This window comes from Perca flavescens, chromosome 4, assembly GCF_004354835.1.
Source record: "Perca flavescens isolate YP-PL-M2 chromosome 4, PFLA_1.0, whole genome shotgun sequence".
NCBI classification, from domain to species: Eukaryota; Metazoa; Chordata; class Actinopteri; order Perciformes; family Percidae; genus Perca; species Perca flavescens.
Genome location: NC_041334.1, coordinates 23,552,470 through 23,578,280, shown reverse-complemented (window position 1 = coordinate 23,578,280; position 25,811 = coordinate 23,552,470). Strand labels below are relative to the sequence as shown.

The 25,811-nt window shown below is 39.8% G+C and overlaps 3 protein-coding genes across 9 annotated transcripts; 1 reads left to right on the top strand and 2 right to left on the bottom strand.

The window, feature by feature from the left end:
- Positions 1–2,432: 2,432 nt before the first annotated feature.
- On the bottom strand, positions 2,433–6,098 carry hdhd3 (haloacid dehalogenase-like hydrolase domain containing 3). Of its 2 annotated transcripts, none has more exons than XM_028576689.1 (3): positions 5,561–6,098; positions 3,298–3,646; positions 2,433–2,976 (listed from the first exon to the last, which is right to left on the bottom strand). In XM_028576689.1, exons 2-3 carry the CDS (start codon positions 3,625–3,627, stop codon positions 2,581–2,583), a joined length of 726 nt encoding a protein of 241 aa, XP_028432490.1. In that variant the 5' UTR covers positions 3,628–3,646; positions 5,561–6,098; the 3' UTR covers positions 2,433–2,580. The 2 variants fall into 2 exon arrangements, with proteins under 2 accessions (XP_028432490.1, XP_028432489.1); XM_028576688.1 differs by having other exon boundaries at positions 3,298–3,632; positions 5,561–6,096.
- On the top strand, positions 5,399–10,156 carry trub2 (TruB pseudouridine (psi) synthase family member 2). Of its 3 annotated transcripts, none has more exons than XM_028576686.1 (9): positions 5,399–5,700; positions 6,262–6,405; positions 6,590–6,724; positions 7,963–8,037; positions 8,134–8,195; positions 8,274–8,355; positions 8,744–8,816; positions 9,044–9,180; positions 9,286–10,156. In XM_028576686.1, exons 2-9 carry the CDS (start codon positions 6,288–6,290, stop codon positions 9,552–9,554), a joined length of 951 nt encoding a protein of 316 aa, XP_028432487.1. In that variant the 5' UTR covers positions 5,399–5,700; positions 6,262–6,287; the 3' UTR covers positions 9,555–10,156. The 3 variants fall into 3 exon arrangements, with proteins under 3 accessions (XP_028432487.1, XP_028432488.1, XP_028432486.1); XM_028576687.1 differs by having other exon boundaries at positions 6,258–6,405; XM_028576685.1 differs by having other exon boundaries at positions 5,400–6,405.
- A 969-nt stretch (positions 10,157–11,125) lies between these two features.
- Positions 11,126–25,788, bottom strand: rab44 (RAB44, member RAS oncogene family). Of its 4 annotated transcripts, XM_028575834.1 has the most exons (12): positions 25,710–25,788; positions 22,086–25,374; positions 19,414–20,894; positions 16,436–19,053; positions 15,631–15,698; positions 15,060–15,148; positions 14,811–14,948; positions 14,646–14,727; positions 13,205–13,319; positions 12,601–12,699; positions 12,417–12,493; positions 11,126–12,298 (listed from the first exon to the last, which is right to left on the bottom strand). In XM_028575834.1, exons 2-12 carry the CDS (start codon positions 25,355–25,357, stop codon positions 12,211–12,213), a joined length of 8,127 nt encoding a protein of 2,708 aa, XP_028431635.1. In that variant the 5' UTR covers positions 25,358–25,374; positions 25,710–25,788; the 3' UTR covers positions 11,126–12,210. The 4 variants fall into 4 exon arrangements, with proteins under 4 accessions (XP_028431635.1, XP_028431633.1, XP_028431634.1 ...); XM_028575832.1 differs by having other exon boundaries at positions 19,414–25,374; XM_028575833.1 differs by having other exon boundaries at positions 14,811–14,945; positions 19,414–25,374.
- Between the last annotated feature and the right edge of the window lie 23 nt (positions 25,789–25,811).

Genomic DNA, 25,811 nt, shown 5'->3' with positions numbered 1-25,811 from the left:
ATTTATGTAAATATAAATCTACATTTGTGGATATTTTTTTTCTGTGACTTCACACACCTCAAACATTTTGTTATGAGTGCATATAGTTAGATGCGTGGATTGTTGATACATTAGACATTAGATTGTTACATGTTGCATGCTAGTTCGCATTCATTAAAGTGGTGCTTTTAACAAGATTAGGGGATTATGTAAGGGGAGTTCATATTATTGGCCGTTGTTATTTTAAAAGACACTTGTTTATTACAGCAACAAAAAACTAGTTAACATAAAAAAACAGACTTAATACTATGGACCTTTAGCAGTGGGTAGGGGGGGGTTTTTGAACCACCCAAACCCACCCCCCCGTCTACGGGCCTGTATCGACTCTGTACTAAGGTATAAAATACCCCCAAAATACTTTGACATGTGCCAACATTCTATCTTTTTTAAAGTGGAGTTGTATGAGGTACTTATCCATAGTCTGTGTATTACCTACAGTAGATGGCGGTCCGCATGCCCCCAGTTTGGAGAAGCAGGCAACAGTAGCGAAGCAATGTGCTGCTGTGGACAGGGGGCAGCATGGGGCACAGCAAAACGGATTTTAGCCACTTCAAAAAATGAACATCACTGTAAGGGTATGCTATATTTTGAATATTTTCACCGCTTTACCTTGCATCAGACAACCCTTTCCGACGGCGGTCTGAAGCGTTTATATCCATCTACGCTCTCTTCAAAGCCACCAGTCTCTTTTAATAAACAGGTATTTTACCTTGCAGAACACTGTAGTTGCTGGTCTACTGCTGCCTCAATCGATTTGTTTGTTTAAGGGTTATTTCAAATCACCAAAGTCACACACATATAACAACCAAACCGACCGAGGCTGCAGTAGACCAGCAATTCCTGTGCTTTGTGAAGTTACGGTTTTGTGAAGTCTAGTGGCTTTGAAGACCACTATCTACTGCAGGTAATACACTGACTGTGGATAAGTACATCATACAACCCCACGTCCAAATATCCAAACTATCCCTTTAAGAAATGACATTCAAAGGGAAGATCCTTAATAAATTAGAGGACAAAAACAAATGCTTCCATACAGGAAGCATAATTTGTATCCATCTGTTCCCTTAAAGCGTAACTCTCGCCAAAATGCAACCTAGGGTCTTTTTGTGAATGTACCCAAGTCAAACTTTCATTTAAAAGCATATTTAGGACGGAAGCGCCACTTTTTTTTTTTAAAAGATATTTTGGGCATTTTTAGACCTTTATTTGACAGGACAGATGAAGACATGAAAGGTGAGAGAGAGGGGGGAATAACATGCAGCAAAGAGCCGCAGGTCGGAATTGAACCTGCGACCGCTGCGCCGAGGCGTAAACCTCTATATATGGGCGCCTGCTCCACCAACTGAGCTATCCGGGCGCCCAGGCAGTGCCACTTTTAAGATTTACCATATTTTCGTTTTTTGGTCAAATGGCCTTTTTAATGGGAGTGCTAGGGGCGCTTTTATGCTAGCCTCAAAATAGCTATTTTTAAAACACTAAGAAGGTTCGACACAACATGAAACTTTGCTCAAAGTATCACCAGGGGCTCTACACCTTAACGAGCGCATTGACAACATTGTTTGTGTACCCAGAGTTTACCAAAAAGAAAGGTTTTGAACAACTCACCGTAGCTCTTGTTCGTTTCCGGCCGCAGCCATTTTATCAGTCAAAAACAGTTTTGGCGAGAGTTCCGCTTTAAGAGGAAGGTGCCACTGCAAATCAATACAAACTTATTCAGAGTGGTCAGTCACTATTATACAATGTTGAAACATGTCTATCCTGATGGGAGTGGTCTCTTTTCAGGATAAGAACGACCCCATCTATGTGGCACAACGGGTCACTGAACGATTTGATGAGATGAAAATGATTTGAATCTTATGCTATGACCTTAGCAGTCACCAAATCTCAACCCAACTGAACACATTTGGGATATTTTGATTTGTTAGTGCTCTCCACTAACACTAAACGCCAGATGAGGGAATATGTTTAGGGAAAAAAAGTGTTCCTCCAGTAGAGTTACCTCTTTCCACCTTACTAAGACACTGTAAGCTTGTTTTTTTCTTGTCACCCATCTGTATGTTCCCCATTTTTGTGTTACCTCATTTTTTACGTTGCAGTGTTGTCATTATGATCCTTGCTACTTTTGGTGCAAGGTATTATGAACTTTCTATTAGTGCTAGAAAATGTATTAGGTTAAGCACTGATGATTTTAGTGTTTTTAAATACCAACTTTGTCTTAAAACACTTGTTAATTTTGTCATGAGATTGAAAAAAAAACGGCAATAGGGCAGCTTTCTAAGACAGAATCTGTACAATTAATATAATTTAGTACTTCCAATTTTATTTACAGTAACAGTGCATTACAATTACACACTGTACATACAGTTTTCATATTACAACCCATGTTTTTTTTCCCCCTATAAATATTTATTATTTAAATCATTTGAGCTCTTAGGTGGTTGAGCCCACTCAGGTCAACATAGCTACATGCCAGAAATTAGTTCCTTAACTGAACCACAGGTAGGCTGAGTAGCTTTGCAGTTGAGCCCATGACTCTTGGCATTAGTCAATGCGAAGCTGAAGCTGTGACGGCAGCTCCTCCAGGGAGCTAAGCCGATGCTCTCGAGGAACGTCAGGTTGATTGTGCTTGTTGTGTCTGTCTAATAGGAACCCGTGGATGCCCACAGACCGAGAGGCGAGGTAATCATTCACATAGTGGTCCCCGATATGAGCTACACTAGCAGCTGGTACTCCACATCTCTGCAGTGCCTGGTCAAAGATGGCTGGACTTGGCTTTGCTATACCTGCTTCCTCTGATGTTATCAAAAAGCTGAAGTGAGACCGCAGGCCACAAACATGTAGAATCTTTTCTAGGCGGCTATCAAAGTTTGATACCACACCCAGCTTCAGTCCTAGAAAAGAGCAACACTCCAGGGTCTTCTTTGAGTCTGAAAATACCTAAAACAAAGTGAAAATATACAGCAGGTTAACATTTTCTCTGCTACTTCATTCACAACCGTAAACATTAGTAGTAATGCGCAAAATTGCTTTACAAAGTGACCATTTTAAACAGATGCAAAGAGGCTTTGGCGATGGCTATGACCGCAAACAAATACCTTTAAAACATTTTTTTGCTTACTTGACATGTTTTTAATCAAATCATATGTTGTATTTGTTATAGATTGTTTGCAGATAAACTCAGAAAGTACTGTAGATTTTACAAATTAACAACTTATTATTCATTCCACGTGTATGCTACATGTGGCATCTGTAATTTACCTCCCAGTTCTCTGCATTGCAGAAGTTATGATAAAGGTTGTGAGCCACTGTATTTAGCAGGGCTGGGTCCTGTACCCTGCACTGGGAGAAAGTGTCTCGCACCACTCCCATCCACCAAGACTGTCCATCCAGGCCGTGAGTGACGCCATAGTTTGGGTGTCTGCTGGAATGATGTCGATATGCCTGGCGGAAAGCAGCTTCGACCTCCACAGGACTGAGGTTCAAGCCCACTCGTTCAGCCTCCTTGCAGTACTGCTCTCCCACAGATGCACGCACCTTCAGCAGGGTGTCTTTCACATCCCATAGCACCCAGCGCAGAGGAGCTTGCATTACACCTACAGAGGTAACACCGCAGACATGAGATGGATTAATCCCGCGAAACCTGAGGTAAAAATGTTTACTAAATGTTTCCTCACTAGGTTGGTTCTATGAATATGTTAGCCAAATTTCTAGTGTTAAAGGTCCCATGACATGGTGCTCTTTGGATGCTTTTATTGGTCCCCTAATACTGTATCTGAAGTCTCTTTCCCGAAATTCAGCTTTGGTGCAGAACTACAGCCACTAGAGCCAGCTCCACAATGAGCTTTCCTTAGTATGTGCCTTTTCTGTGTCTGTAGCTATTGAGGAGGAGGGGGGGGTGGCCTTGACCAACTGCCACTTTGCTCATTTGAAAGCCATGATGTCTCTCTCTCATGGGCGGGCCAAATTCTCTGGGCGGGCAAAGCAGAGAAAGGAGAGGTAACCTTGCTCCTTATGACCTCATAAGGAGCAAGATTCCAGATCGGCCCATCTGAGCTTTCACTAGGCTCATTCGAGATGAACTGCGCCTCGCCTGTAAAGTGGACGAGAGCAGGCAGCAGCAGCCGGGGGCGGTGACAAAAATCCACTCTCATGTCGGACAATTTTCCAGCAGTTTCCAGCAGCCTTCAGGTTGAACAGGAAGTGACAGAAACACTGTGGTCCAATTCCGATTTAATAAAATGTTATCAGACCCATATATCAGTGTGTACACAGTCTCCAGTTGTTTTTATTATGACAGAGCAGCTGTCAAAATGCTCTACATGCGATCTGTTGCTGATTTTAATTAAAAACACAATATAGATGATCCATAATCTGAACAGATTTAGGTTCTCTGACTTCTAAACATAACTATCAGTCACACAACATGTGTTCTGTACAGAATAAGCCTTTAAATCAGACAAATAGCAGTTAAAATCCTTCCAATTCAAAATCAATAAAAAGCTTATATAAAACGTCATCATGTTGAGTCGATACTGAACCAATCAGCTGTTAGATCAGCTCAGAGGCCTGGGTCCGCCTGGGTCTTGCAGTCGGTGGAGAGCAACTGCGGCGCGTCTCTCTAAAAACTGCGGCTGCCATGATCTTGTGAGATTATCGTTGCCCACGTGTGCATGACGTCAGAGCAAGTCGGGATCAAGTCGGACACAAATCTAACCGGCATGCATTGGGAGCCGATCGCCGGTGATCGATTTTGCGCAGACCTGGCTCATCTCGAACGAGCCTATTTTCTCAAAGGGAGAGCAGGATACCCAGGGCTCAGTTTAAATCGCCATTTCTAGCTACTGGGGGACCATAGGCAGGCTGGGGGAACGCATATTAATGTTCAAAAACCTTTGAAATTTTCATGCCATGGGACCTTTAAAAACCAAGTAATATACAGTGAAGTCAAACTATCCCAATGTAAAAAGTATTGTACAATAGTCCCACCTTAAAAGGTGTTTATAATGAAGTGTGAAAACACCTATGTGGATGGACCATGGCTGCGTAGTATAAGGATGACTGTTTTTTAGGTGTCCTAGGAAGTCATCACAATAAACCAGCATTCACGATACGTGGCCCCTGCTGAAACCATAGGCTGAAACTGAGCAGCTAAATGGAATTCAGCCATCATTCTCACACACACTCTCACACGTTAACTGGAGCTTCGCGGTGACTAGTAACCTACATCACTTAACTACAAGCCCTCGTCACGGTCGTCTTGGTTACAAGCTCTAACCATCTAACCAGTCACTAAATTCTATTACTGACGTCATGGTGAAGCGTCGTATTCAAATATCGTAACGTTACCTGGTTAACATGCCCTTTCACTCTTTATTACTGATGTTAGCTAACATTACGCTCGTTGATTTGGTATTATTGGCTACCGTTACTTGTCGGCCTTTTTTCTCGCATGAAGCTATTTTAGAAAGCTTCTCCAGCAAACACACAACATTAAAAAACAGTTAGCTAAAACATAGCATACCGTAGTCCAACCTTCCCAACTGTCAAGGGTTGCAAACAACTTCAGTTCGCTCAGCTGTCTGTCTTCTTCTTCTTCGCTGGGGTTCTTTACGGCAGCTGTTGCCATCTTCTGGAGAAGTAGCGACCGACGTCTATTCCTCTGTATGTATGATCTTCCTATCAGCCATCCCCAAAACTATCTTCAGCTATCTCTGCCTCTCCCATTTCCAACCACAAATCATACTGCTAATTTTTTATCCTGGTGATATACGGCTTAGTAGCTAAATAAACCTGGTGAATACTACTCAACCTAGCTAGCTAGCTAGTAGTTGGTAGCATAGCTAGGGAGTACTACTGCCTGTTATACATCCAGTACAGCAGACGGCAGTATGTTGAGAAAGTTAGCTAGCAACCACAACTTAAATTTGCCCATGGATGGGATAACATTTTAAATTTCACGTGTTGGTACCATGGTTGGTACCTCCTAATCCAATATAGCTCCGGAGACACTGCAGGTTAGTAGGTGGCGGTAATGCACCATAATGCACCTGCAGCTGCTGTTTACCATGATTAAAACCCGAAGAAGAAGAAGAAGAATGTACGCATGCGCGAATGTTACCACGCATGCTGTAAAGTCAAGTGGAGCAAAAGCGTACGATAACAAACTACTGTTACTCGTAAACAAATCTCAAGAGAGGTAACCTAATATAATTTTCAAGAAAGCAGGAGGACCTAATGTTGCTAACACAATGGCAACTCCAGCTATTCGGATGTTTCGGAGGTTAGAGGGTCTGTTTTGTGTGTACAAACCCTCTGGTGTCCACTGGAAACTTGTACGGGATAGCGTCGAGACAAATCTTCTTAAAGGTGAGTCGACTGAGGATAACATGTCCTTAAAAACTTATCCAATGGCCCATCAAACACACTCGCACAATTTCTATATCTGCTGTGACAGTGAGTCACGATACGGCTAATTAACAAGTCACTCAGCATTGGCTTTCAACCTTGGATTCCATATAAATCACTGTTGACCCCTGCATGTGTACTATAGGTTTGAATGCTACATCGTCCCAGCCACTTCCTCAGGAGGTCCGCTTCTTGGCACACCCAGTCAGTGAGACTGAAGCACCCAAAGGACTCACACTGTCTGCATCCTCTGTGCCAGTACTGTCCAAGCATCCTCTGGGTATGTGTGTCCACTTGACTGCATAACTTCATCTCCTGGGTCACCTGCTGATTGTTCATACACATCACCACACGATACACTCAAATAACTAATATTTATTACTGCAGTGCTCCCAAAAATAACTGGCTAATGTTTATATGTACAACTCAAAGATACCATTTGTAGTTTACCTTAAGAAATGATTTTAATTTGATGTTGGTAAAGAATCTTGACATGCTGGTGAGCCACACTGTCCTGCCATTATAGACAGGACAGAGCAGACATACAGGAATATATTTATAATTGATTTAATAAATCAATTCACTGCGAGGTCATCATGCACCTGTTTTAGGAGCACAAACAATGTTATACGCTCCACCACGTACTCGTAAATTGAGTGCATTTTTATCAACCGTTATCAAAAGTGGTTGAGCTAGTAATAGGAGCGAAGTCAAATTTAATAGAAAAAATTAACTACATGTTTCTTCTCGCACATGCTCCTTATTAGTTACTGTTGTGAAAATGAAATGCAAGTACATTTTTTCCCAAAAACTGCACTCTTGTTTCTTTATTGTTGCTGAATGATTTTGATTTATCAACTATTGTCAGAGTAACACTGTTATTGTAATGTTATCAGTCACACCTTTGTTTCACAAGTAAAAATGGCTGCTCTGGAAAATATCTATTTAATTAAGTTCCACTCCCCTGGTCATATTAAAATCATAGACTGTATCATGCCTGATTGATCATTTGTGACTTCAGAAGTGCAGTTTGACGTTAGCTGGAATGACTCAATTATATAAAATTGCAGTTGTTACATCTGTGCACATTGACTATTTCAATCAGGAGAGACTTCGTTGCAGATATTCAAATATTCATTGTAGAAAAACATAATAAGAAATGTACAGAGTCTTTGGGGATTAGACTCCATCATTAAAAATATTTAAAGGGGTAGAGAAACAGACATATTCCCCCCCAATGGAGCCTAGACACTGGTGATGGCGGAGAGGGAACCCAGAGGCCGAACGAAGGACCTGTCTGCCAGAAAGGGACTCAGGTTGCGTTGGTTGACGACGCCCGGAGGTGAAAGGGGAGGAGGAGGGTTGCACGTTAGCCTGAAAAGACAGCTGATAGCAAGGAGAGAGACATGAATAGATTTAGGGAGAGATAGTGGTGATTGCAGTAATTACAAGTCTTCCTGAAAGAATTTGCGCTGAGCTTCATGAGTGAATACTATATATTTCTTCTGTGTGTTTTAGTGACTGGACCTGAATTCCAGCATATCAGAGTTGGAGTAGGACATCGCTTGGATGCATTCTCTTCTGGTGTTCTGGGTATGGTTTTAGAGCTGATCACATGAGAAATGTTTCAGACCATATTGTATTTCATATATGAAGTCTCTTAGAATATGCACACCTTTTTAACTGCAGTTCTCGCTGTTGGGAATGGAAACAAGGCCTTGAATGATCTCTACAGAACACGAGTCACAAGGGTAATTTATCATTTCTGGGTTTTACATGAGATTCAATGACGATACAACACAGATTTAATGCTGTTTGGTATGTTTCAGGATTACACTTTGGAGGGTGAATTTGGGACTGCAACAGATGATTTCTCTCACACAGGCAGAGTTGTGGAAAGATCCACCTACGGTAGGATACCTTACTTTTTTCCTAATATTTTTTTCAGTTTCATCAGTTTATACACTTAATAACACATAGTTTTTGATCATTACAATTGAGAAGTATTTTTTTATCTAAAGCAACTCGATGACTTTACTTGAAATAATTGGTTAACTTAGCTCACTACATATATTTAATAATATTGTCTAATCGCCATTCAATCACACTGTAACTGTAAATGCTTTTTACATTATATTAGATTTTATTTTCATCAGTTGCTATCTAGCATACTAGTATTTGTAACTTTGCCTTTTTGAATGGAGGACACATCATGTCTTAATCACCGGCCAAATAAAACTTGCATCAGTTATTGTGCTTTTGGCTGTATCTGACCCTAAAATATTGTTGTGTTCAACAGGTCACATCACACAGGATAAGCTGGACAAAGTATTGGCGATGCTGCAGGGAGCCAATCAAAAGGCCTTGTTAATGTAAATGCACTTAATATTCATTACATTTCTATAAACATAATATTGATATATTTTTTGCTCTTAAGTTCCCTCCTAATTAGACTGTTTTCCTCTTTGATTTACTTTTGGATAAGCACATATTATCAGTCGACAAAGTGCTTTCAGCAGAGCCACAGTAAAGTGCCAATTGACTATTTGTAGATGCGGGCAGATGACAGTTTTTTTGTTATTTCTTTTTTAATATACAGGTATTCCAACGTAGACATGCACTCGCAGGAAGCCTATGAGATGGCTGTGCAAGGTTTACTGGGTCCAGAGGGGAAATCGCAGCCTATTTTGACAGGCTTGCGTTGCATTCGCTTCCAGCCCCCCAACTTCACTTTAGGTAAATAATCTTCAATTGAACACACATGAAACCTCCTTTAACCATTTAAAATATGAAAATGATCAGGATACATACTGATGATTTTTTTGTTCTCTGTGCTTACAGAGGTGCAGTGTCTAAATGAAACTCAGAAATATTTGTGCAAAGTTGTGCATGAGATAGGACTCGAGCTGCGCAGCACAGCAGCGTGTAAAGGAGTTAGACGGACCAGAGACGGCCCCTTCACCCTGCAGGATGCCCTGACCCATCACCACTGGACTGCTTCTGATGTTATACGGGCCATCAGACAATACCACTCTAAAAGAAATGCAAAATATACCCACACACAGATCAAGGACACAGCATTACAACCACCGGAAGAGAGTACAACGTAAAATAAAACCAGCGACGACGCAGTGGTAGGTAGAATTAAATGACTTGTTGCTGTGAGCAGCAGTTAACACAAGTCACAGAACTGCTCTACAGGGACTCTATGAGCCTGAACTTAAGTTGGAAAAGAGATGTGAAAGACCACAGATCCTGCTTCCTAAAAGAGAAAGTATCAAATTGGACACAACTCATTATATTATGTTTTTTTTTAATATGCAAACTTCTACAGATCCATCTACAGAGGCACTTGCTGTATCTCGTGTTTTCACTTTTGTTAAATGTTGTGCAGGTAATAACTTATTCCCCAAATCCTAATATGAGAGTGTTTGTTTTTATCATGAAATAATATAAAAAAGAATTTGACCAACATTTTGTTTCAGATTCTGTTTGGTTGTGCTACCATTTGATAATTTGAGTTTATGTCCATGTTTATAGACAATATATTAAACTGTGCATTCGTACAAAGTGGTTGGTGCCGTGTATCAAGGTTTTGTTTGACAAGTGTTAGTTAAATCAACACTCTTGAAGGTCTGTAGATGACATGATGCACCTACTTTATCAGCACATGCTCCCCCAAGTGGAAAAAATAAAGGTTCTTTTCTTTCAATGACTTGTCTGGCATTATTTTAAACCAGTCATTTCCAAGACAGTACTCATGTTTACACTTACTGGTCCCATCCTGCTAACTTATTAAATAACCTTCTGATCTCTGCTGTGGTTGAGTGTCAAACAAAGTAAAATCAACAAACATCCGCCTGCCAGCTTACACGCTGTGAACAATGGATTATCTGTAATGAAGGACAGAGAAATTATGACCACAATAGTGACTTTTGACAGTTTAGAACATAAAACTGCACCTGTGACCTTGTGTCTTCACCCATTTAAAAGGTTTTCGGTACATGTCCATAGTTTCCCCATTACATTTTGGGGGTTTCCTGGAAATAACTTTGTAATTTGATACTAATTATGGGGAAACTAGAAAGTTCCTTGAAAACAGTAAATATTTATGAATTCATTAGTTATTGGAAATGCTATTCTTCATTTTTGCTTGTTTAGCTGACCTGCTGCGTACTGACTAAATGTCTCGAGGTTACAACAGCAATTATTTGGAAGTTTACTAATTGAAGAGTATCTATTTTCCCTGTAATTCGTACAAAATTACATTGTTCTTTCCAGGAAACTTATTGGAAATTATTAAAGTGTTTTAAAATGACGGTTCCGTAAAACAATAAAAGGGTAATGTTCTCTGATGTTTAACAAATAAATACGTTTGAGTTATCTGAATAACTGACGGCATAAGATTAATTCTGGTGGGTAGCCAGTGAAGTCAGAGCCAATCCCTAATATAAGTTTCGGAGTAATCGTCTGTGTCCTCTGATGACGTTGGAAGATGTCTTGGCGTTTCTGTTTCCCACAAAAGCTCTTTTGGGATGGTATGAGGTTATTGCAGTGGCGCCATTGTTGTCATGCACTTTATACCATTAAAGGACTTGTTGTTCCTGTGGGAACACTGTTGTCTTTGTCAGTCTGGAAACTCGCAACTTTCACGAGGACACAAATTAACTTTGTGAGAATGTAGTTGTCATTGTGGAGGTTTATTAAGCATGAGGCATGACATTAAAACTTGATTATAGGTATTTGGCAGCACAAGTTAAAGGGCAATACACAAACATAAAAAAAATAATTTACATGTATATTTAAAGCCTGTTTATTTTACTGCTGTTGTCTTTAATTACAGAAGTATGAAATGTTATTTATGATTATCTGGCAGCTGTGTGACAACTGCAATGGTGCCAATGCCATTCATTTAGAACAGATGGTTGACATACAAAATCATAAACAATGTAATTATTGAATAACACTGTACTAAACAGCTACAACAATGAAAAGATGCTCTTGTTCAAAGGCTTATTGCACACGTTACGTTTACACACACTTTAACACTGAAATATTCTATAAGAAAAAAAGTATAATTGTATAAAAATACTATTTTAGTAGATCCTTGATAATATCAATTTGGTACCACGTTTTGTAACTTCCAAGTGGTAATTTTTAAGATTCAGCAACAGCAAAATGTCAATATACACACACACTGAATATATATTTGTGTCATGAAAGTAACATTAATAGTTTCCATAAAGTGTAGATAGCCGCACAATATAGAGAATTTTCTCTTTGTGGATTTGTTTTTAACTATAAAGAACCTGAGAATGCTCTGTAGCCGGCTCACAGTAACTGTTTCCGGGCTACATTTGATTGTAAAGACCAATGTACTGTCAATTTGTAAGAGAAAGGGCTTTTTTATGGTTTATCTTGATATAGTTGTTTTACAAAAATGTTCTTCAACATGGTCACTCTACTCACTGGCTGTAGTCAGTATGTCAATGACTTGTTAAGTACTTTAAGCAAACTTTTTTGGGGTAACCTGGTGCATTCTAAAAAATATTTAAGGGTTGCTTCTTGCTTGTAAAATTAACAGCATACGTCCTGCAAAATTCATATTGTAATTGAAATTTCCCTAACCTAATTGATATCGAATTGGAAATGTAATCGAATCGGGACCTTGTAAATCAGAATTGAATCGATTCGGGAAATCATTGGTGATGCTCCACAGTGTTCAAGATTTCTCCACTTTTCTGAGTTTTCAGACACATATCTTGTTCAGCAACATCCTGATGATTTTTTCTTGTTGGGCTCTTTGTGTAACTCCATTGCTTCCTCTCTTGTGTCAACTTTTTGACTCAACATCCTGGCAACAACAACACAGTTAGTCACAGCGCAAATAATATTAAAGGACATGCTTTGAAAAAGGCATATAGGTGTGTTAGGCCATACAAGACAAATACAATGTCAGTGGAATATGTTACCTGGCCACAGTTTCCAAAGACTCAACCACATTTTCACCTGTCGCAGCACTACACTCCATGAATTCAAAGTTGTATTCCTGTGGAAGTAAAACTGCTGCCTTTAGTGCGGGTGTTTGATAATCAGAACTATTTAGTTATATTCTGAGCTCAAAGTGTGAGAGGAAGCAATACCACATTTCCATACCTTTGCAAGAACTTCCACCTCCTGAGTTTTAACCTGGCGCTCTGCAAGATCACTCTTATTGCCAACAAGTAAAATGGTCACATTTTCTGCAGCCCCTTCCTGCAAAACACAGATTAGTTTGATTATTGTTTGGATTTCAATTCAAACGTCTTTCTACTGAGCAATCTGACTTTGTGGACCGCACAATTAGGTCCCCTGTACTATAAATCCTGAAAGGGAGGGATGTGAAGAGGGAGCTATAGCAGGGTGAGGAGTCAGATAGCACTTTCTGCGTCTTCTAACTGATAGGTGTGGCATAAATGTAGGAGACAGAGGCCTCTTAGATGCTGTGCATACAACTCTTTCCAAATGTCCCCCTCTCAAGGGCGGTTGTATTGCCATACCACACTGTGATTGAGAGGGTGAAGACACTCTCCACAGTTGTTCTTTTATATTCCTCAGTGTGATATATAAAAAAAAAAGTATTATCATTGGTATTAAAACATTTTAAGGCAGGAAAGCACTGTTGCAACTTTACAGTATGTCCGGCCTTAAATATATCCTGTAGTTTCAACATCTGTAACAAAAAACAATAAACAAAGCCAGTAGTGTGGTGACAACATACCTGGATACAGCTTGCCCAGTAGCTGACTGCAGAAAAACTCTGAGAAGAAGTGATGTCGTACATCAAGAGAAATGCGTTGGCTTTGTGGAAAATTTGCCTTGTCATGCTGTGAAACCTTTGAAGGATAAGAAGGAATGTAATTAAGAGTGATTTGACATATTTTTAAAACCAGGAGTGGCCACAAACAGTGAGAAACACCAGGCTGTGACTAAACAGTCCAAAAGTGTTTGGGTGTGGCTCTAACAGTCTACTGATACTGGTTAGTTATGTTTGCAGAGACTTCCCTGAAGCTTTTTTCACGAGAAGCATTCTGGACACAATGATTGCACAATTACCTCACAGTTCAACACAAGTCAAGTGAATTTCACGCTAATCTGCACACATTATAATATCTGTTTATGGCAAAAATGAAATGAATAGGGGTCTGTCATTACACTGGGTTAAAATTAATTTACATAAATGATGATTTGGTGTGTAGATCTCAGTGCTGACATTAAAGAGGCTCTCTGTAAACTCTATCAGGACATTAGTGAACTTTTCTACATACCCCAAGAGCCGTTTCACGCTAATCATGCTAATCTAATATGTCCCTTTAAATATTCAACACTGCATGCAAGTTAACCCCACCTCTGCTGCTGGAACCAAATCTGTTGTGGTTACTCAACACTAACATTAACATTGCTGAGGTGTAGCAAATGAGTTACGAAACAAGTTACAATCTGGCCTGAGGGCGTGTTCTGAAGTGTTTTGAGCACATTGTCTGGCACATGTTCAGGAAGGCTACAATAGTAAGTGCATAGAGGATGTTATTTAATTCCAGCTGCCCTGGGCCACCGGAGAGGCAAAGTGCATCTACACAGAAAATCCAACACCACTTTCACAACATTCAGGCCCTCCTAAACCACAAAATAACAGATAATGACCTTTTGACCTTTCTTCCTATGAATGACCAGGTACTGTGCCTCCCCACAGTAGACATCTAGAGGACCCACGTAGGGCTGCTGGACCTGACACTGTACCTTGTCGTATGGTCAGGGAATGATGTAGTCAGCTTTTAGATCTCCTGACAGACATGTTTTAGCTTGTGGCCAGGGTCATTAGCATCAGCCAAATTGCATTTGTTCTACAATCAAGTAGTTTCTTATTCTACAAGTGTTGCTGGAGTTCTGACCCCTTATGGCTATTTTCCTAAAAAAGTTACGGGAACAGGGAACAACGCCAGTCTTTATGAAGTGCTTCAAGACACTTGTCATGAGGCACATAAAGCTAGCAAATTAATTTTTTCTTCTATCACAACAAACAAACAACAACAAAACAAAATATGAAAAAATGTATTCTCTGCAATACAAAGTGCTTTCACCTTTTAAATGTTTGATTACAACAGCAGTAGTTAGTACAAGTGTCGCAATTATGTGCTGAAAAAAGGAAACGGGAAAATTACCTTTCTTGACCAGCTGTATCCCACAACTGTAGCACCACATGTTTTCCATCCACTACCACAGTCCACATGCAGGAATCAAGTCCTACAAAATGTATTTATGTAACATGATTCTGTATATTTACACACATTTATGGGAATACAATAGGATAAAGATCTGGATCTTACCAACAGAGGCGGGTAAATCTAAAGAAAACTTCCCACTTTGAGCTCTTTTCATGAAGGAGGTTTTGCCCACACTGCTGTCTCCAACCATTATCACATTATAAGTGTTTGATTGAAGATCTGCTGCCCTGGAATTACCTGCTGAAAACAAAAACAATTTCTAGTCACACTTTATATTTCTATTCCTCCATATTAATCGTCCCTCTCTCGTTATCTCTGATGGCTGTGTGTAATTATTAATGTTCTGTTTACCCAGAGAAAACTTCTGTTGACTCTCCTGAGCCAGGCGGATTTCAGCATAAGGATGTTGAACAGGAGTCACTTCTTTAGGTTTCTTCTCACTGTATAACAGAGAACCAATAAGAATCACCCTTCAGTTCTCTCACTGTGCCGTAACCCCTATCTCTGTGTCTCTGTCTGTCCTCCATTAGTTGCCTGTTAAAAATTTCAACTGATAGAGGGACAAATCATTAGACTGTGCTTGCATCTCATCGTCTCAACCACTTCCACTGAGCATCAAAATAACTGTGTGGCAGTCACACTTTCATCTCCCTCGTCTCCTTACTCAGACCAGCAGTGAACTCATTAGACTGCTAATCAGCATGGTAGGAAGCTGGATAACAAACGAAAACTGTGTTTACATTATTTATGCTGTAATAGATTTCTATCTTTACTGACAGTTGGTCCATGTTAATATGAATGAAGCTTCATCTCTGATCCTAACCTAGACCAGGTATATCAACACTTTGCTGTGCTAAGCTAAGCTTGGACAAGCCTCGGAGGCCGCAGTGTTTATATCTCTGTTGCTCAGCATCGGACTTACCTAACAGGCTGCTCTAATGCCTTTGAGGTGCTGATGTTGGATGATGGTTTCTTGTCACTTTTATTAACCTGCACAGACAATAACATCTCAATCATAAGGTGACAGTAGGGGCGATTCTACTTTGATTTGCAGATTTCATCTTCAATCTTTCACAGTATATTGCTTTATCTTTTGTTTTTCAAATAATTTATTATAATATTACAACCACTAAAATATGACATTGCATGGAAATACAAAAAAAACAGGGCTTTTATATAAATACTTTTACATGATAAAAGGCTATTTTGTATTAGAAACGTAATGTGCATTGCAAGTTACATTTGTGTGAGACATTTTCTATGTTGTTAAAGTGAATAAACACCATGATTAAGATCAAAAAGCAAGATACATATTTATGTTCTCCTTTTCAACGTGTGAAACATGTTGTGTGGACCGTATGTTCCTTATTTTGGTTAATTGTGTCATTTTGTTCTTCTTGCAACAAACACTTGTCCAGTGTCCAAGAAGATGCATGCATGCATGCATGCAAATGGGAAGTACAGCACAACATAGACTTAAATGTCCGATAATAATCACACATTTCAGGCTAAAGGCACAAAATTATAAATCCAATTCTTCACAATGTTTAAAAGTTTTCTAAGAACTGGTCATAACTAATAAGCTAACTGAAATACAGTGCAAACAACTGTTTATCTGCCTGTTTATCAGTTTAAGTAAAGTGTGAAACAATCATAATTGAAGATTCCTACTAGAATTTCTTTGATTGTAAAAAAAGAAAGATACTTTTTTTTTTTTTTTTGCTTACCTCTGATATTTTGTCCGGGCCCAAAGATTCTTCCCTCAGCTCTTCAGTTGTCTTGTTGGCACTTTCATCTGTGATACTTCTGACATCTCTCCCATTTTGTGCATCAGTTATTTTGTCCTCTCTTGCTGTTTGGTTTTCATTGTTTTGGTGTCCATGTGACTTTCGGTGAGATCCCATTTTTCTTCTTTTCCTACTAGATGCTGATTCTGACATTAAATCGTGTTTGGGAGAAGTGGATAGTATTGCAGGGAGATAACTGGGAGTTAGTTGATGCTCTGTTTCTACTAGTTGACCATGAGAAACAGGATTTTCTTCAAATGTCTGGTGAGGTTTGAAGTAAGACTCACTGGTTTCAAATTCCTTTTCTTTGTTTTGCTCAGAGCCACTGTCTTTGTGAAGTTGCAGCACACCTATGTTGCCTGAGAAACTTTCAGTCTTTACAACTCCAACAATATTTGCAACCTCTGTTGCCTCATTATCCTCTTCTTGTTTTTCATACAAGTCTTCCCGTTTTGTCCGTGATGCGAGACTTTTGCGGGTGCTGCCCATCTTTCTTCTCTTGTTGGTTGAATCTAAATTTGCATTCTTCATCTCGAGATTTTTAGTGTGAGCTCCTTCATTTGCTTCGTCTGGCTCTTGTTTACTAGCCTGGGCACTCACATGCTCTTCTTCAGCTCCTCCTCTGACTACAGATTTCCCTGTTTCCAAATCTGCCACAACAGGCTCATCTGCTGATTTCAAAGCTTGTTCATTTATTACGTTTACACTCTCTGGCCATTTCTCATCGATTTGTGCACTCTGTGTGGTCTCACATAAAGACACAAAGCTCCCCCCTGTGATACCAGTGTTTGTAGTGTCTTCCGTATTTGCAGACAGCAGTGGATTTATTGAATTTCTTCCAGCGAGCACAGAGGTGATGTGCATCTCAGTGGTGGTAAAATCATCTAGCTGTGATGGTTCCACACTGACATCTACATTACTCTCACTGTCCCTTACATCAGATACATGAACAAATTTAACAGGATTAACAACTTCTTTATTGTGGGAGGCAGATAGCTCAGTAAGGACAGTATTTGAATAATCTACGGTTTCATGTTGTTCTTTATTCTTAGGACTCAGTGATGGCTTTGCATGTTCATTCTGTAACACCTCTGCAGTTACAATCATTTGTAAATCCTCGACTGCTTCCATCTTGTCAACATTTCTCATGTCTGCTTCTGTGTTAAAGCCACTTTCTTTTGTTTCACCTCTCTTTTCCTCTGGTTTCCTATTGAGTTGAGTCCGGCGAGTAGATCCCATTTTTCTCCTTTTCTGTTTGGATCTTCCTTGCAAATTTTCACCGTCATCTAAATTAGTTTTTTCTTGTATCCGTTGTTGGCTGGAAATTCCACTTTCCTCAGACACATCCCCAGCTGGCTCTGCTTGGATGTTTTCTTCAAGACCAATGTCAAATGGAGCCAAAGTGTCAGTTTTGTTTTGTGAAACAGAAAACAGTTCAGCATGTGTGATCACCTGTGAAACATTCATTTCTTGGGCTTCATGGTCTTTCTTTGTAGGATCTTCAAATTGTTTTCCATCTTTATCCTGTCTAGAAACTTGTACACACATTGAACTCTCCGCTCCTGAATTATAGGCTTTTATTGTGACATCTCCAACAATTTGTGATGTATCATTTGTCTGTTGCATATTAATTTCTTTGTCACAAGATAAAGCTTCCGTGTCATGGACCTGAAAGGCTCCTTCTTGCTCAAGAACATCTTCAGCGATTGGCCTGGTGGTGACATTTTCATCATGATATGAGATATTCTGTATGGCAGAATCATCTTTCCAAATTGAGATGTTTGGTGATTGTATCAAGTCCATTTTAACCGTGTCACATCCTGTAAGCTGACTTAGATTCTCAGTCTCTTTTCTGAGTTTATTTTCCGTCTCATTATCTTCCTTGGATTTGACAAAGTCATCTTTGCCTGAGCTTGAAGGAATGTCTATTGTCACAATTGTACTGCTGTCCATCACATTCTGTGACAAAATTGTGCCTTCCTCCGACATCTTGTCTTCGGCATTTACAGTTGATCTAAATTGTCTTATTTCCCCAGCAGGTTTGAAGTCTAGGTTGGTTTGCTCTTTTAATTCTTCCTGCCTCATTGTCTCCGTTACCAATGGAATTTTTGTTGTGTCCTTGACCTGCAGTCCTTTATTTTTTCGGTTTGACCCAAATTTCCTTCTGTTCCCTGTGGGGTTGAAGCCTGTGGGAGTTTGCCCTTTGATACTCTGATAACTGTCAAAAGGTTGGGAGTCCAAAGGAGCATTCATTTCTGAATGCAGTGTTTGTAGACTTTCCTTTACTGAGAAGTTATCAGTTTGATGCATTTGTGTTGGCTTGCCCTCCTCTTCATGCACTTCATTTACAGCATCCTCTGAATGCCGAGCTCCTCTGACTTGAGATAAGTTCACATGCTCTTTTTGTTCCTCACTTGTAGACAACTCCTCCTTTGGTGACAACAATATTGCTTGTTCAACATTGCATTGAGGTTCTGTATGCTCTCTCTCGTTTACTGCTGTCTCTACTGATGACGACATTTCTGTTGTTTCAAGGGGTTCATTATCCCTGGTATCACCAACAACTTCCTCTGTAGGTTCGTAGTGGGTCTGTAAATGTCCATCCTGCCTGAACAATTCTGTGTCGTCGACTCCTTCCTTGTTTTCTTCTTTTACAAAACACACATTAGAAAGTTCCTCCTCTGGCATCTCTGTGGAATTTGATTGGTCGATCATCTGCTGATCTACTGTTAAACTTGAATGTAAGTCACCGCCAACAAGTGCATTTTCTTTTACTTGATCACAAACATCTTCGGTCTGAGCAATGTCAAATTGATCCATTTCTTCCAGCATAGTTTCCATTGATTTTTCCTTTACTGCGGTCTCTACTGATAACGACATTTCTGTTGTTTCAAGGGGTTCATTATCCATGGTATCACCAACAACTTCCTCTGCAGGTTCGTGGTATGATTCAGCAACAGAGACCTTGACATGCTGTCTTCCTTTATTTTTTCGGCTAGACCCCAGTTTTCTTCTGTTCCCAAATGAGTTGAGGCTGATGTCATTATGCTGAGGTTGAGAGTCAAAAGGAGCATTTATTTCTGATTGCAGGGTTTGTAAAGCGGATTCACTTTCTTCCATTTCAGAGAAGAGTCCTTCTTTCTCCTGATGACCTGTGTGTTCAGCACTGGGTTTTGTTTCATCCTGTACTCTGCCTTCAGTCTCATATACCTGACCTGGTGCAGTATATACTCTCTCTATGTGGCTGATCTGTGGTTCCTTGATATCATAAATATGACAATCCTCATTTTTCCGCTCTAAGGACTCAAAGTTGTTTTCTTTTGTAGGATGTTCATCCTGTTTGTCAGAATTTGAAATTTTCTGACTGGTAGGAGAATCACCAGTCCTTTTCACAATCAACTCACATTGGTATGTGTCACTGACTTCAGTTTGGTCTGCCAGGTTTCCAGAAATTATTTCAGAATTTTCTGTGGCATCATGTATCACACTTTCAGATGTGAAATCAATTTGAGGCATTTCTTGCATTTCGGTTGGCTTAACCTCCTGTTTGTGCACTGTATTTACAGCATCTTCTAAATTATGAGCGCCTGTGAGTTCTTGACTCTGAAGAGTGTCAGATTGGTCTGTTCCTTCTAGGGTGGATCCCACTGATTTATCAGACACCTCCACTTTAAAGTCATTCTCTCTTTCATCATGATCATCTTGAGGATTTTCACTTTTATTATTTAAACTTTCTAGATCAGCCTCTGGATAGTTTGTTGTAGTGGGGCCTTGGACGTCAGAAGAATAACCGGGCATATAGGCTGTATACAAAGAGCTGTCATGTGTTGCAGGCTTGATATAACTCTCACTCCTCTGACTTGATTGAATTTGTCCTGTTTGGAAGGCTTCAATATCCCTGGTACTTTCCATGTCTTTTTTGTGTACATTGTATGATTCAGCAACAGAGTCCTTGACAAGCTGTCTTCCTTTATTTTTTCGGCTGGACCCCAGTTTTCTTCTGTTCCCAAATGAGTTGAGGCTGGTGTCATTGTGCTGAGGTTGAGAGTCAAAAGGAGCATTTATTTCTGATTGCAGGGCTTGTAAGGAGAATTCACTTTCTTCCATTTCAGAGAAGAGTCCTTCTTTCTCCTGATGACCTGTGTGTTCAGCACTGGGTTTTGTTTCATCCTGTACTCTGCCTTCAGTCTCATATACCTGACCTAGTGCAGTATATACTCTCTCTATGTGGCTGATCTGTGGTTCCTTGATATCATAAATATGACAATCCTCATTTTTCCGCTCTAAGGACTCAAAGTTGTTTTCTTTTGTAGGATGTTCATCCTGTTTGTCAGAATTTGAAATTTTCTGACTGGTAGGAGAATCACCAGTCCTTTTCACAATCAACTCACATTGGTATGTGTCACTGACTGCCAGGTTTCCAGAAATGATTTCAGAATTTTCTGTGGCATCATGTATCACACTTTCAGATAAGTCATCAATTTGAGGCACTTCATGCATTTCTGTTGGCGTAATCTCCTGTTCATGCAGTTCGTTTAAAGAATCCTCTGACTGATGAGCCCCTTTGTCTTCAGATAAGTTTAAAATTTCAGTTTGTCCGTCATTTGTGGGCGACTCTCTCTTTGTTGACAAACATATTGCTTGTTCAACACTGCATTGAGGTTCTGTATGCTCTTTGGAGTTGTGTTTATCTGTGGTTATCTCTGGTGTATTAGAATAATCTATATCTTCTGATTTCACACAGGACTCACTCACCAAGTAGTGGATCTGTAAATGTCCATCCTGCCTGAACAATTCTGTGTCGTCGTCTCCTTCCTTGTTTTCTTCTTTTACAAAACACATATTGGAAAGTTCCTCCTCTGGCATCTCTGTGGAATTTGATTGGTCGATCATCTGCTGATCTACTGTTAAACTTGAATGTAAGTCACCGCCAACAATTGCATTTTCTTTTACTTGATCACAAACATCTTCAGTCTGAGCAGTGTCAAATTGATCCATTTCTTCCAGCATAGTTTCCATTGATTTTTCCTTTACTGCGGTCTCTACTGATAACGACATTTCTGTTGTTTCAAGGGGTTCATTATCCCTGGTATCACCAACAACTTCCTCTGCAGGTTCGTGGTATGATTCAGCAACAGAGTCCTTGACATGCTGTCTTCCTTTATTTTTTCGGCTAGACCCCAGTTTTCTTCTGTTCCCAATGGGGTTGAAGCCGGTGTCGCTATGCTGAGGTTGGGAGTTAAAAGGAGCATTTATTTCTGATTGCAGGGTTTGTAAGGAGGATTCACTTTCTTCCATTTCAGAGAAGAGTCCTTCTTTCTCCTGATGACCTGTGTGTTCAGCACTGGGTTTTGTTTCATCCTGTACTCTGCCTTCAGTCTCATATACCTGACCTGGTGCAGTATATACTCTCTCTATGTGGCTGATCTGTGGTTCATTGATATCATAAAAATGACAATCCTCATTTTTCCGCTCTAAGGACTCAAAGTTGTTTTCTTTTGTAGGATGTTCATCCTGTTTGTCAGAATTTGAAATTTTCTGACTGGTAGGAGAATCACCAGTCCTTTTCACAATCAACTCACATTGGTATGTGTCACTGACTTCAGTTTGGTCTGCCAGGTTTCCAGAAATTATTTCAGAATTTTCTGTGGCATCATGTATCACACTTTCAGATGCGAAATCAATTTGAGGCATTTCTTGCATTTCGGTTGGCTTAACCTCCTGTTTGTGCACTGTATTTACAGCATCTTCTAAATTATGAGCGCCTGTGAGTTCTTGACTCTGAAGAGTGTCAGATTGGTCTGTTCCTTCTAGGGTGGATCCCACTGATTTATCAGACACCTCCACTTTAAAGTCATTCCCTCTTTCATCATGATCATCTTGAGGATTTTCACTTTTATTATTTAAACTTTCTAGATCAGCCTCTGGATAGCTTGTTGTAGTGGGGCCTTGGACGTCAGAAGAATAACCGGGCATATAGGCTGTATACAAAGAGCTGTCATGTGTTGCAGGCTTGATATAACTCTCACTCCTCTGACTTGATTGAATTTGTCCTGTTTGGAAGGCTTCAATATCCCTGGTACTTTCCATGTCTTTTTTGTGTACATTGTATGATTCAGCAACAGAGTCCTTGACAAGCTGTCTTCCTTTATTTTTTCGGCTGGACCCCAGTTTTCTTCTGTTCCCAAATGAGTTGAGGCTGGTGTCATTATGCTGAGGTTGAGAGTCAAAAGGAGCATTTATTTCTGATTGCAGGGCTTGTAAGGAGAATTCACTTTCTTCCATTTCAGAGAAGAGTCCTTTCTCCTGATGACCTGTGTGTTCAGCACCGGGTTTTATATCAGCCTCAACTTGGTCTTCAATCTCATATACCTGATCTAGGACAGTGTCTAGTCTTTCTATGTCGCTGATCTGTGGTTTCTTGGTACCATATACATGACAATCCTTATTTTTCTGCTCTGAAGCCTCAAAGTTGTTTTCTTTTGTAGGATGATTATCGTGTTTGTCAGGAATTGAGAGTTCCTGATTGGTAGGAGAATAATCAGTACTTTTCACAATTAACTCACATTGGTATGTGTCACTGACTTCAGTTTGGTCTGCCAAGTTTCCAGAAATGATTTCAGAATTATCTGTGGCATCATCTTTCACACTTTCAGATAAGTCATCAATTTGAGGCACTTCATGCATTTCTGTTGGCGTAATCTCCTGTTCATGCAGTTCGTTTAAAGAATCCTCTGACTGATGAGCCCCTTTGTCTTCAGATAAGTTTAAAATCTCAATTTGTCCGTCATTTGTGGGCAACTCCCTCTTTGTTGACAAACATATTGCTTGTTCAACACTGCATTGAGGTTCTGTATGCTCTTTGGAGTTGTGTTTATCTGTGGTTATCTCTGGTGTATTAGAATAATCTATATCTTCTGATTTCACACAGGACTCACTCACCAAGTAGTGGGTCTGTAAATGTCCATCCTGCCTGAACAATTCTGTGTCGTCGTCTCCTTCCTTGTTTTCTTCTTTTACAAAACACACATTAGAAAGTTCCTCCTCTGGCATCTCTGTGGAATTTGATTGGTCGATCATCTGCTGATCTACTGTTAAACTTGAATGTAAGTCACCGCCAACAAGTGCATTTTCTTTTACTTGATCACAAACATCTTCGGTCTGAGCAATGTCAAATTGATCCATTTCTTCCAGCATAGTTTCCATTGATTTTTCCTTTACTGCGGTCTCTACTGATAACGACATTTCTGTTGTTTCAAGGGGTTCATTATCCATGGTATCACCAACAACTTCCTCTGCAGGTTTGTGGTATGATTCAGCAACAGAGTCCTTGACACGCTGTCTTCCTTTATTTTTTCGGCTAGACCCCAGTTTTCTTCTGTTCCCAAATGAGTTGAGGTTGATGTCATTATGCTGAGGTTGAGAGTCAAAAGGAGCATTTATTTCTGATTGCAGGGCTTGTAAGGAGAATTCACTTTCTTCCATTTCAGAGAAGAGTCCTTCTTTCTCCTGATGACCTGTGTGTTCAGCACTGGGTTTTGTTTCATCCTGTACTCTGCCTTCAGTCTCATATACCTGACCTAGTGCAGTGTCTACTCCTTCTATGTTGCTGATTTGTGGATTCTCGGTATCAGATACATAATAAGCCTTGTTTTTCTGCTCTACAGCTTCAAAGTTGCTTTCTTTTTTAGAATGCTCATCCTGTTTGTCGTCAGAAATTGAAATGTCCTGATTGATAGGAAACTCATCAGTTCTTTTAACAATTAACTCAGACTGGTATGTGTCACTGACTTCTGTTTTATCTGTCAAGTTTCCAGAAATGATTTTAGAATTTCCTGTGGCATCGTGTATCACACTTTCAGATGAGTCATCAATTTGAGGCATTTCTTTAATCTGTGTTGGCTTAACTTCCTGTTCATGCACGTTGTTTACAGCATCCTCGGAACGATGAGCGCATTTTACTTCAAATAAATTTGAATGCTGATTTTTTTTCTCATCTGTAGGGAACTCCTCTTTTGGTGATGAAATTGTTGCTTGTTCAATTTCAGTATTTTCTCTTGGGCTTATTTTTTCTGTGGTTATCTCCGGTGTGGTACTAAAATGCATAGCTACTGATTCTACATGTGACTCACTCACCAAATAGTTGCCCTGTAAATTTCCATCCTTCCTCAACAATTCTGTGTTGTTGTCTCTTTTCTTGCACTCTTTTTCTGTTACAGAATGCACATTGGAACGTTTTTCTTCAGGCATTTGCCTGAAATTTAATTGGTCAATGAGTTGCTGATCTACTCCTGGACATGAAAGCACAGACTCATTGTCATCTAGGTCTGCTTGCAGATTTTCAATTTTGGGAATTAAACTTTCCAGGTCAGCATTTGGACAGTTTTTTGTAGTAGCGTACTGAACTTTAGGTGTAGCGGCTAAATAAAAATAGTCTTCATGTGTTGTAGACTCATGGTCAGTCCCTTGAATAAATACTTCCTGCTTCTCAGATTGTATTGCAAGTGACATTTGTTTTGTAACTGTAGTTTCCTTTACCCTTGTTTTTTCCTCAACTTCCTCAATAGGTTCATGGTACGATTCAGTCGCAGAATCCTCAAAAGGCAGGAGTTTATTTCTTCGACGAGACCCCAGTTTTCTTCTGTTGCTTGAGAGTTCAGGCGAAGGTGGAGGTTGTATTTCAGTTGTTGAATTGTCAGGCTTAGCAAGTACATTTAATGATTCAGTATTTTCTTCTGGTATGTCACACTCAGCTACAAAGGTATTGTCGGTTACATGGAACTCATCATTCTTAGAGATTTCATTTTGTTTTGCTCCTCGGCGACGTGAACCAAGTCTTTTCTTTGCACTTTGAGTAGACATTGCTTCTTATCTTCTTTCTTAAATCATGAGACATTCAGTCATGAAACATGTCAACAAAGCAAGGTTAAATCTACCTATCAGCATCAGTTAACATCAACTGAATTTTAACAAACATGTACAACAGTAAGCACACTAGCTCTTTCCGTCTCCATAAAACTACTGTAAAACATTCAGAACAATGTTACCAACAAAATCACGATACATACTGCTCTGTTGATAAGTCGCTTTCTTATAAAAGTGAAAACTGCACTAATTACATTCATATGTAAATAAAATAGGTTTGAGGAACAAATTAATTTGATCAAGAATTTCAGGCATTCTACATAATTGTTACGACGCCACATGTACTTACCAGCGAAATCTGGCACCTCTGTCGTCTCACAACGTGAGCTGCTTTGTAATGTCAAGTCATCCGCATATACTGAATGCTGATGCTAAATACATCTCACACATG

Excerpts from the sequence above, each read along its gene's own strand:
- hdhd3 (XM_028576689.1), bottom strand. The coding sequence starts at position 3,627 with ATGCAAGCTCCTCTGCGCTGGGTGCTATGGGATGTGAAAGACACCCTG. Across the intron at positions 2,977-3,297 it reads GCAATGCAGAGAACTGGGAG|GTATTTTCAGACTCAAAGAA; the intron begins GTAAATTACAGA and ends ACTTTGTTTTAG.
- trub2 (XM_028576686.1), top strand. The coding sequence starts at position 6,288 with ATGGCAACTCCAGCTATTCGGATGTTTCGGAGGTTAGAGGGTCTGTTT. Across the intron at positions 8,196-8,273 it reads ACAGAACACGAGTCACAAGG|GATTACACTTTGGAGGGTGA; the intron begins GTAATTTATCAT and ends GGTATGTTTCAG. Across the intron at positions 8,356-8,743 it reads TGTGGAAAGATCCACCTACG|GTCACATCACACAGGATAAG; the intron begins GTAGGATACCTT and ends TGTGTTCAACAG.
- rab44 (XM_028575832.1), bottom strand. The coding sequence starts at position 25,357 with ATGTCTACTCAAAGTGCAAAGAAAAGACTTGGTTCACGTCGCCGAGGA. Across the intron at positions 12,700-13,204 it reads ACTGGGCAAGCTGTATCCAG|GAAGGGGCTGCAGAAAATGT; the intron begins GTATGTTGTCAC and ends TGTGTTTTGCAG. Across the intron at positions 12,494-12,600 it reads AGGTGGAAGTTCTTGCAAAG|GAATACAACTTTGAATTCAT; the intron begins GTATGGAAATGT and ends TTACTTCCACAG.